We start from the raw sequence: 12,329 nt of genomic DNA on the forward strand, positions 1-12,329 counted from the left end.
TGGTCATTCCCAGTTCAGCCACTGACTTGTTGGGTGATCTGAGTTAGGCAATTCTTTTAACCTTTCTATACCTCATTTTACCCAACATTAAAATAGGTACAACATATACCCACCACTCAAGTGGTTAGAGAGGCTTAATATTTGTAAAGCAAACTGAGATTCTCACAAAATGGGTGTCCGTAGAGCAAAATATTAACCTATATTTCTCCATGTCTGGTAACCTGTTGTCAGTTTTTTGATTTAGTTGCATTGCTGTCATCTGTTCGGTATCAGAAGACTTCAGACTAGTGAAGCTTAGTCAACTTTTCACATTTCACTGAAAACTGGACATGGCCCACCTTGATTACCATGCACATTGTAGGGAGAGTGGTCACTTTGGATGAGCTATTACCAGCAGGAGAGTGAGTTTGTGTGTGTGGTTTTTGGAGGGGGGTGAGGGGGTGAGAGAACCTGGATTTGTGCAGGAAATGGCCCACCTTGATTATCATGCACATTGTGAAGAGAGTTGTCACTTTGGATGGGCTATTACCAGCAGGAGAGTGAGTTTGTGTGGGGGGGGTGGAGGGTGAGAAAACCTGGATTTGTGCTGGAAATGGCCCAACTTGATGATCACTTTAGATAAGCTATTACCAGCAGGACAGTAGGGTGGGAGGAGGTATTGTTTCATGATCTCTGTGTGTATATAATGTCTGCTGCAGTTTCCACGGTATGCATCCGATGAAGTGAGCTGTAGCTCACGAAAGCTCATGCTCAAATAAATTGGTTAGTCTCTGAGGTGCCACAAGTACTCCTTTTCTTTTTGCGAATACAGACTAACACGGCTGTTACTCTGATACCCAATGAGAGAAGACTGTCTTATGGCTGTCTGACTTTATTAAAGAGAATGCTTTTGGAGTCCTGGAAGGAAACTGTACTTGTGGACTGAGTGTCCCTCAACTGATCTGGCAATGATGATATGTTGACTTTATACTTAATTCATAAGTTCTTCATTCTTGGCAGAAGCCACAAGTTATATGTACACTGCAAAGAAAGACCAGTGTGGTATTCACTACTATATAGTATGATGAAGTATATGCTAAATTTAATTTAACAGTGTCCAGGATACTTTATGAAAATATTTCAGGAGGAGAAGAATCTATCTGACTTTGATACAGTTTTTAGGTCTTACAAAAATGTCTTTTATTGATCTTCTTTTGAAATAGAAAAAGGACATCATAACCTTCTCAACTGGATTTACTGGTCTGTTAATCAGACTTAGTCAAATTGGTTCCATACTTCAGATATTAAGAAAGTTTTTTATGTTTCTGCTGTGGGTCTTCCTTCCCATTGTAAGGCAGATGGATTTACTCTTTTGAGGATGATGTTTATAGGGAGCTTTATTTTTTTCTGCAGAATTCTAGCATGTGTTTAACTAGAAATATAAACTTGTAAAAGTATACCTGTTTTTTATCCTATTTCAGAGACACAGCAAACAAATTAATCAATTGTATTGCTATAGATTTTTAAGTATTTTGGACTAAATTCTAACAGGTCTCTGTAGCAAGTGCTGTTATTGGCTTTAAACCTTTTTTTTTTTTTCCTGTTCCCAATCTTACTGTGCATACAACATCCTTATCTCTTTCATTATTGGGACGTTCTGCACCATATGGAATCTAATGTGAATACTATGCATCTTATAGTCTCCCTCATACCAAGCAACTAATCTGATTTCTTTAACCATTGAGAAAGGAAAATAAAAAATGGTAAGCAAAACTCACTTCCAAACCAAACTTAATATGAAAGTGTACAATTCCATAATACATTACATTTGTATGCTCTGCTGGTTTGGACTTTGATTAGCAACAGACTTTATTTTGCTTAACTTAGACTGCATCTTACTCATGGACTTTAAGGCCAGAAAGGACCATCATTATCATATAGTCTGACCTGCACATTGCAGGCCACAGAACATCACCCACCCACTCTTGTAATAGACCCATAACCTCTGGCCTCAAATCTTGATGTAAAGATTTCAAGTTGTAGAGAATCCACCATTTACTGTAGTTCAAACCAGCAAGCAACCCATGCCTCCCACTGCAGAGGAAGGCAAAAAATAACAAAACAAAACAAAAACAGGGGTCTGCCAATCTGACCTGGGGGGAAATTCCTTCCTGACACCAAGTATACTGATCAGTTAGACCCAGAGCATGTGGGCAAGACCCACCAGCCAGAAACCTGGAAAATAATTGTCTTCAGTATTCAGGACCCTCCCCAGGTAATGTCCCATCTCCGGCTTTTGGAGATACTTACCAATAGCAGTCACAGATGGGCCACATGCCATTGCTGGCAACCTTGTCATATCATCCTCTCCATAAAAGTATCAAGGTCCGTCTTGAAACAAGTTAGGGTTTTGTTTTTTTTTGTCCCCTCTACTTCCCTTTGAAGGCTGTTCCAGAACTTCACTCCTCTGATGGTTAGAAACAGTCTTATAATTTCAAGCCTAAACTTGTTGATGGCCGGTTTATGCCAACATTGGCCCTTAACTTAAATAACTCCTCTCCCTCTCGGGTGTTTATCCCTATGATATATTTATAAAGAGCGATCGTATTTCCCTTCAGCCTTCATTTGGTTAGGCTAAACAAGCCAAGCTCCTTAAGTGTCCTCTCAGAAGGTAAGTTCTCCATTCCTGTGATCATTCTGGTAGCATTCTCTGCATCTATTCCACTCTGAATTCATCTTTGTTAATCATGGGAGATCAAACTTGCACATAGTATTCCAGATGAGGTCTCACTAGTGCCTTGCATAATGGTAATAATGCTTCCCTGTCTCTACTGGAAATTCCTCACCTGATGTATCCAAGGATTGCATTAACCTTTTTCATGGCCACAACAAATTGGCAACTCATAGTCATTCTGTGGCCAAGCCATATACCCAGGTCTTTCTCCTCTGTTGTTTCCACCTGATAATTCTCCAGTTTATAGCAAAAATTCTTGTTAATCCCTAAATGCATGATCTTGCGTTTTGCACTATTAAATTTCACCTCCTTTCCATTACTCCAGTTTTCAAGGTCATCCAAATTGTCTTGTGTGATATTCGGATCCTCTTCCATATTGACAGTACCTCCCAACTTTGTGTCATCTGCAAATTTTATTAACCGTGCTCCCACTTTTTATATCAAGGTTATTAATGAAAATATTTAAATAAGATTTGTCCCAAGACTGAGCCTTGAGGAACTCCCCCTCCAGCTAGGCATCTCTGAGTATAACCTGTTGTAATCTCCCCTTTAACCAGTTCCTTACCCACCTTTTGATTCTCATATGAATTTCCATCTTTTCCAATTTAATAATTTCCCATGTGGGACTGTATCAAATGCTTTACTGAAATCCCGGTAGATTAGGTCTACCGTGTTTCCTTGGTCCCAGAAAAATAGATCAAGTTTGTCTGTTATGATCTGCCTTTTGTAAAACAGTGGTGTATGTTATTCCAGTTACCATTTATCTCCATATCTTTAATTACTGTCTCTTTCAAAATTTGTTCTAAAACCTTGTATGCAGTTAAGGTCAAACCAACAGGCCTGCATTTTCCCAGATCACTCTTTTTCCTTTCTTAAATATAGATACTATATTTGCAATCTTCTAGTCATAGTGTAGAATGCCTGAATTTAGAGATTCATTAAAAATCCTTGCTATGTGGATTGCGTGTGCCAGTTCTTTTAATGTTCTTGGATGAAGATTACCCTGACCCCCCCACTTGGGTCCCATTAAACTATTTTTGTTTGGCTTTCACCTCCGATGTGGTAATTTCTACTTCCATATCCTCATTCCCATTAGCTATCCTGCCACTGTCCCCAGGCTCTTTGTTGTTGTTTAAAAACTGAGACAAAGTATTCGTTTAGGTGTTGGGCCATATCTAGCTCCTTTAATCTCCACCCCATCCTTAGTGCTTAGGGTCCCACTTTTTCTTTCTTTTTATTTATATAGCTAAAGAACCTTTTACTATTGGTTTTAATTTCCTTTGCAAGGTCTTTGCTTGGGTTTTGGCAGTTCTCACTTTTCCTCTCTGCATTTTCTGAGCTCCAAGAGAGCTTTCCTTGCTGATCCATTCCTTCTTCCATTCCTCGTAGGTTTTCTGTTTTCTCAATAACTTGTATGAGATGCTTTTGTTCATCCAGATTGGCCTGCAACCTTTCCCTATGAATTTTTTTCCCCTTGGAATGCAGGCTCCAAATAGTTTCTGCAACTTTGACTTAAAGTAATTCCAAACTTCCTCCACATTCAGATTCTTGAGTTCTTCAGTCCAGTCCACTTCCCTAACTCATTCCTTTAATTGTTAAGTTTGCCCTTTTGAAATCAGTCTTGACTTTATAATATTATGTCACTCCATGTGATAGTGGTTAAAAGTGTTTGATATTCTCTTTTCATATCAAGAATAAGAAACAATTTCAGTGAATTGCGTGTTCTGTTTTGGAGGTCAGTTGGATAAAAGGCAGTTGGGAGACGGTCTTCATTTCTTCTGTGGGAAAGTGTCATATATAGTGAATGTTAATAATCTTTTTTTTTTTTTTTTAAATGCTGTTAGGAAAGCGAGTCGAGTTTTCTTGAATTAAGTGTTATCAAATTGTTCTATTGATAGTATGGAAAAACTGACCATCTTTGATACTAAGCTAAGTCATGTTTGTATATTTTATTCTAAATACATACTTGGGCCAGACCATTATGTTTTGTTTTCTACCATAACCAACTGGTATGTTGACTTGACAAAGAGTATTGTGTTTGCATCTTAAGGTGTGCCTTGTGTAATAGAGATTTGCAATGTGTGTGTCTGGTGGGAGTGGGGATGGGAAGAAGACTGGGAAGAACCTGCTCTTTTTCCAAACAGGCATGATGTTTTATAGCTCCATTAAAAATTCAGGAAAAAAACTTACTACCATTTTAATAACTTTTGAATAAAACATTGTATTTGCAGACAATCCATAATGCTGCACACTTAACTATGATGTTCATACAACTTTGCAGGTGAAGTACAGACTTTTAGGGGTAAATTTTCAGCATAATGCCCAAGGATTTAATGACAAACCCATTAAAATAAGCTGCATGGAGAAATCATTCATTGCACTAAATCTGTGTTCTCTGTTATGACTGCCTTTCCTAGCGGGGTGAAGAAAAACTGACCACCTGATGCCCAAAAGTGAAGGACTGATTTGTCCCTCTAGATGCCAATCAGTGAATTCTGTAGTTTTGAATATAATAAAACCTCTTGTAAAGCAAAGGACCTTAAAAATGCTGAAAATGCTTGTAGAGAGTTTCATAGACTACTGTACGTGATTTATCATAGATTGAAAAACATTGAAATGAGAGGTTTCAGAGTGGCAGCCATGTTAGTCTGTATTCGCAAAAAGAAAAGGAGTACTTGTGGCACCTTACAGACTAACAAATTTGTTTGAGCATAAGCTTTTGTGAGCTACAGCTCACTTCATCGGATGCAGTCAGTGGAAAATACAGTGGGGAGATTTATATACATAGAGAACATGAAACAATGGGTGTTACCATACACACTGTAATGAGAGAGTGATCACTTAAGGTGAGCTATTACCAGCAGAAGGGGGGGGCGGGGGCGGACGGACTTTTTGTCGTGATAATCAAGGTGGGCCATTTCCAGCAGTTGACGAGAATGTCTGAGGAACAGTCGGGGCGGGAGGGGTGGGGGTGTCAGCAATGCCCCTCTGCCATGTACATTGGTCAAACTGGACAGTCTCTACGTAAAAGAATAAATGGACACATATCAGACGTCAAGAATTATAACATTCAAAAGCCAGTTGGAGAACACTTCAATCTCTTCGGTCACTCAATTACAGACCTAAAAGTTGCAATTCTTCAACAAAAAAACTTCAAAAACAGACTCCAATGAGAGACTGCTGAATGGGAATTAATTTGCAAACTGGATACAATTAACTTAGGCTTGAATAGAGACTGGGAGTGGATGGGTCATTACACAAAGTAAAACTATTTCCCCATGTTTATTCCCCCCTTCCCCCCCCCCATTGTTCCACAGGCATTCTTCAGAGTAACAGCCATGTTAGTCTGTGTTCGTAAAAAGAAAAGGAGTACTTGTGTTGTTAGAGACTAACCAATTTATTTGAGCAAAAGCTTTCATGAGCTACAGCTCACTTCATCGGATGTGTACTGTGGAAAGTGTAGAAGATCTTTTTATATACACAAAGCATGAAAAAATACCTCCCCCCCACCCCACTCTCCTGCTGGTAATAGCTTATCTAAAGCGATCACTCTCCTTACAATGTGTATGATAATCAAGGTGGGCCATTTCCAGCACAAATCCAGGGTTTAACAAGAACGTCTGGGGCGGGGGGGGGGGTAGGAAAAAACAAGGGGATATAGGTTACCTTGCATAATGACTCAGCCACTCCCAGTCTCTATTCAAGCCTAAGTTAATTGTATCCAATTTGCAAATGAATTCCAATTCAACAGTCTCTCGCTGGAGTCTGGATTTGAAGTTTTTTTGGTTGTAATATTGCAACTTTCATGTCTGTAATCGCGTGACCAGAGAGATTGAAGTGTTCTCCGACTGGTTTATGAATGTTATAATTCTTGACATCTGATTTGTGTCCATTTATTCTTTTACATAGAGACTGTCCAGTTTGACCAAAGTGCATGGCAGAGGGGCATTGCTGGCACATGATGGCATATATCACATTGGTGGATGTGCAGGTGAACGAGCCTCTGATAGTGTGGCTGATGTTATTAGGCCCTGTGATGGTGTCCCCTGAATAGATATGTGGGCACAGTTGGCAACGGGCTTTGTTGCAAGGATAGGTTCCTGGGTTAGTGGTTCTGTTGTGCGGTATGTGGTTGCTGGTGAGTATTTGCTTCAGGTTGCGGGGCTGTCTGTAGGCAAGGACTGGCCTGTCTCCCAAGATTTGTGAGAGTGTTGGGTCATCCTTCAGGATAGGTTGTAGATCCTTAATAATGCATTGAAAGGGTTTTAGTTGGGGGCTGAAGGTGATGGCTAGTGGTGTTCTGTTATTTTCTTTGTTAGGCCTGTCCTGTAGTAGGTGACTTCTGGGAACTCTTCTGGCTCTATCAATCTGTTTCTTCACTTCCGCAGGTGGGTATTGTAGTTGTAAGAATGCTTGATAGAGATCTTGTAGGTGTTTGTCTGAGAGGTTGGAGCAAATGCAGTTGTATCGTAGAGCTTGGCTGTAGATGATGGATCGTGTGGTGTGGTCTGAGTGAAAGCTGGAGGCATGTAGGTAGGAATAGCAGTCAGTAGGTTTCCGGTATAGGGGGGTGTTTATGTGACCATTGTTTATTAGCACTGTAGTGTCCAGGAAGTGGATCTCTTGTGTGGACTGGACCAGGCTGAGGTTGATGGTGGGATGGAAATTGTTGAAATCGTGGTGGAATTCCTCAAGGGCTTCTTTTCCATGGGTCCAGATGATGATGTCATCAATGTAGCGCAAGTAGAGTAGGGGCGTTAGGGGACGAGAGCTGAGGAAGCGTTGTTCTAAGTCAGCCATAAAAATGTTGGCATACTGTGCGGCCATGTGGGTACCCATAGCAGTGCCGCTGATTTGAAGGTATACATTGTCCCCAAATGTAAAATAGTTATGGGTGAGGACAAAGTCACAAAGTTCAGCCACCAGGTTAGCCGTGACATTATCAGGGATAGTGTTCCTGAGGGCTTGCAGTCCATCTTTGTGTGGAATGTTGGTGTAGAGGGCTTCTACATCCATAGTGGCCAGGATGGTGTTATTAGGAAGATCACCGGTGGATTGTAGTTTCCTCAGGAAGTCAGTGGTGTCTTGAAGGTAGCTGGGAGTGCTGGTAGCGTTGGGCCTGAGGAGGGAGTCTACATAGCCAGACAATCCTGCTGTCAGGGTGCCAATGCCTGAGATGATGGGGTCCACAGGATTTCCAGGTTTATGGATCTTGGGTAGTAGATAGAATATCCCAGGTCGGGGTTCCAGGGATGTGTCTGTGTGGATTTGATCTTGTGCTTTTTCAGGAAGTTTCTTGAGCAAATGCTGCAGTTTCTTTTGGTAACTCTCAGTGGGATCAGAGGGTAATGGCTTGTAGAAAGTGGTGTTGGAGAGCTGCCGAGCAGCCTCTTGTTCATATTCCGACCTATTCATGATGACAACAGCACCTCCTTTGTCAGCCTTTTTGATTATGATGTCAGAGTTGTTTCTGAGGCTGTGGATGGCATTGTGTTCTGCACGGCTGAGGTTATGGGGCAAGTGATTCTTGTCAACTGCTGGAAATGGCCCACCTTGATTATTGCTACAAAAGGTCCCGTCATCGTGTAACCCACCCCCCCACCCCCCCGCTTCTGCTGGCAATAGCTCACCTTAAGTGATCACTCTCTCGTTACAGTGTGTATGGTAACACCCATTGTTTCATGTTCTCTATGTATATAAATCTCCCCACTGTATTTTCCACTGAATGTATCCGATGAAGTGAGCTGTGGCTCCCGAAAGCTTATGCTCAAATAAATTTGTTAGTCTCTAAGGTGCCACAAGTACTCCTTTTTATTGAAATGAGAGCTCAGAAAGGATGTATAGTTTCAAATGTACAAAATACTATTTAAAAATGTCTACTCTATCAAAATTTTACTGTTTGGATTTACAAGCTTTTCTCCATTTATTCTATTTGAGAGGGGAAAATATAAAATAGAATTCTACTGACATCACTAAGATTGCACAGGGTGTAATTCTTGCACAACTTGGTCCTGCATCCAGTGATGTGTGTTAAAAACTAACTTAACATTTATCAAGTAGGCATATTTAATTCTAGAACATAGTCTTGTTTCATTTCCACTTCATTCTGTTTCAATTTGTGCAATTTATCTAGCCACAGTGGGGAATTACCCATTTACACATAAAGGGAAAATTGAGGTAGCCAGACTCTTTTACTAGTCTCATGGAACACAGCTGAGGAAATCTACATAATGCATGTGGAATATTTTCTTATTACCTCTGAACTTCAGAAAGGATGCAGGAAAACTTGAATTTTTTTTGCACAGTTCTGTGTTGAAACAATAGTACAGTGTGTAGCAATTTCAAATAGCATTTATTTTAAAAACATGCAGGTATTCTTAAAGGTATCTTTCACTTTTCTGAAATTTTTTTTCACTTCCTTTGTCACTTCAGTTCAATTTGTTTATGACACAGCAAGCGTACCTACATGGGGCACCCAGGAAAATTAATCCAAATTAACTAAAGGTGTGAATTTGAAGTGGATTAGTTAAACTGCATTAAACCCCACGTTGAACATCCTTATTCAGCATTTAGTGGCCTTAATTGGTTTTAGCTTAATTGACTTTGTGCTGCATGTGTAATACAGGAGGGGTGTAGAAAAGGATCCCAAAAATGATTTGAGGGCTCGAGAAAATGTCTTACACTGAAAGACACAAAGAGCTCTATCTGATTAGTTCATCAGAAAAGATTGAGAGGTGCCTTGATTACATTGTATTACCTTTATGGGGAGAAAGTACCAGGTACTAAAGCACTCTGTTATCTGAAAGATATAACAAGAACCAGTGGCTAGAATTTTAAACCAGAGAAATGTAGATCAGAAATTAGGTCTACATTTTTAACAAGCTACCAAAGGAAGTGGTGGATTATCCGTCTCTTGATGTCTTCAGATCAAAACTGGATGCCTTTCTGGACGATATGCTTCAGTTAAACACAAGTTATTGTGCTCAGTACAGATGTAACTGAAATTTAATGTCCTGTGATATGCAGGAGGTTGGAATAGAAGATGTATTTGTCCTTTAAACTCTGAGTCTGAAAAATCCTAAAACTCACCTGGAAACATTGTCTTCCTTGGCAGATCTCTTGCCACTGCTGTGAATATATATCAACATGAAGTATACACCCGTGAAGGTCTTGGATTGACAGATAAGATTTCGGTGATAGACACCCTGACTGTGTGAGTGGCAGTCCGTAATGAATAGACGTGCTTTAAACAGCAGCATGTTTAGAATTTTTATATGCTGCGAAGCTTACTAAGAGTCCTGACAGACACACAAACTTACCTCCTTAAAAACATCATCAATAGTGTGCAGCCCGCAGAAACTGTTTACAGCTAAATCTCCTTTCTCACTATTTCTGAATTTATCGTAATAACAGAGAAACCATTTAATTATGTTGTCAGTGAACCGCGTATTAATATTTTTAGCCTTTCGGATAAGGAACCCAACACCTGGCCTGCTTGTGGTCATTAAGGATTCCAAGGAACTTTTGCAAATTAGGGGAGTCAACCTAGAGGTCTTAACCAGATTCCAGCTTGGTTAGTGATGGTCTGCCTACCTCAGTCTTCTGTGCAGTTTCAATGACGGTATTTTTCTTCATTTTGTGCCCTAAACTATTTGTAGTGTTGATACTTTATATTACCCAGCTGCTGGGTTTCACTCTAACATGGCTGCACTTCAGTGATGGATGAAATCTTCATTGAGTGTGACTTGTATATTGATTTATACACATATTGCAAAATATTTTGGAATCAATGGGGTCAATAGGTATTGCATAAATCTGATGTGCTGGTTACAGTGATACTGATAAACTTCAGTAGTCCTATTAGTATTTGTCAGTTTTCTACTAATAAAGGGCTTCAGACACTTCCACTGCATAGATATAACAGGAAATATTTTATGCTCTTACAACGTGCTCAGGGTTTTATCAGCTACCATAAAAATACATTAAAGTTGATTTAAAAAAAGAACTTTGTGAGTGGTAGGAAAGTAGTGTCGTGTTTAAGTGACTTTACCAAGGCCACACTGAGTCAGTAGCAGAGCTGGAATGGAACCCAGGGCTCTTATTTCTCAGTCTCCTGGTGGATTTCAGGGCAATGTGGAAGAATTGACATGGTCCCATGGACATTGTTTCAGCACTTGTTTTGAGAGGAGGTTGCCACACCCTCTTATTCATACAGCTTGATATTTCATATTTACTATTGCTCCAGGAGAAGAGGAGAAAGACTTACTCAGTTTTCCTTCCTTTTATTGTAGGGTGAAAAGGTAAACTATGAAAAGTTTAAGAATTGGTTATTGCAGAACAAAGATGCTTTCACGTTCTCTCGTTGGCTGCTATCTGGAGGAGTGTATGTTACACTCACCGATGATAGTGACACCCCTACCTTCTATCAAACTCTGGCCGGAGTCACACACTGTAAGTAATTGGCGTTTCTTGCTGCATAAATGGGTATCTTTCTTATAGATCTGGCCTTTGCTAACCTGAGTTCATACAACTTTTGCCTCTCTATGTGATCATTCAACAAATCGCTACTGCTCTATTAAGTTAAGCTACATACAGTTCCACTATTGAGGAATGTTATTTGTTGCGTATCCTAAAAATAATAAATAGTGTTTTATGGGAAACAGTACTGAGGTCACAAGACTTGTTTTAATGGATGTCAGCAAAGTATGTTTTCTTAAATGTTGTAATGTGCCAAATGGAAAATATATTTTCCATGTATCTTCCTTTTTCTAATGATCTTAAACAAAGTCTTATTAATTTGATTCCCTTTTTTGTGCACCAAGAGTCACAAATATTGGCACAGATCTATAAATAGTGTGTCATAAACATCACTGGTGTCTCTTAACGTTTGCATTTCTTGTGGAGTGAACAATGTTTTAGCTTTATTTATAGTCCTAGGTATAAACTAAACAGAGTGAAACCTGGTCTGTACTTGCATATGGGAAAGCTCGCCAAAGAAATGTAGATGGAACTCTTTTTCTGAGTCCATCCTGAAGTAATACTAGGGCCCATTTTGATGATATGCGGTGCTGTTTTTCAGATTGGATGTCAAATCAGGGCCTGATTAATTTTACATTATGCTTACCCAAAATTTCTCTTAGTTTCAATTGAATTTATTCTTCTACTTCTAAAAACTGCATGTATTACGGCTACCTCTAGAGCCACATTTAAGTGGTAGATAAATAATCCTTGTGTAAAGTTTTCAAAGGACTTAGGTATCATTTAGGAGAGGAAGGATAATCTTTGGTAAAGCTACTGTCGAATATCTTAACCACATCTGGTTCATTTTGCTGTTCTTCCACAGACTTCATGTGTGACCTTGAGCAAGTCATTTAATCTCTGTGCCTCAGTATCTCAGCTGTAAAATTATATATAGTCTGTTTGCTTAGGTTTTACATAACTCCCATAAAAGCTCCTATTCTGAGTTCTAGGTGCCCTTGGCATGAGTTGAAAATACAGTACATTGCTTTGGTTGTTAATGATTATCCAATGGCATGTTTTCTCCCCAAATGCATACAACTGTGAGGCACCAGCATGTAATACAAACATTTACGTTGTGTTAATGACTAGAGATCTC

General features: G+C 39.6%; 1 protein-coding gene across 4 annotated transcripts in view; it reads left to right on the forward strand.

Annotated features, from left to right (window-relative positions):
- The window catches only part of USP32 (ubiquitin specific peptidase 32), a 153,092-nt gene that overhangs the window by 68,858 nt on the left and 71,905 nt on the right, over positions 1-12,329 (forward strand). For all 4 annotated transcript variants that reach the window (XM_084650999.1, XM_084651000.1, XM_084651001.1 and 1 more), the window contains exon 5: positions 11,005-11,164. In XM_084650999.1, the coding sequence (XP_084507125.1) occupies positions 11,005-11,164 (160 nt within the window). The remainder of the gene's footprint in view (positions 1-11,004; positions 11,165-12,329) is intronic.

The sequence above is a fragment of the Lepidochelys olivacea genome (assembly GCF_965140295.1).
Source record: "Lepidochelys olivacea isolate rLepOli2 genome assembly, chromosome: 17".
NCBI classification, from domain to species: domain Eukaryota; kingdom Metazoa; phylum Chordata; order Testudines; family Cheloniidae; genus Lepidochelys; species Lepidochelys olivacea.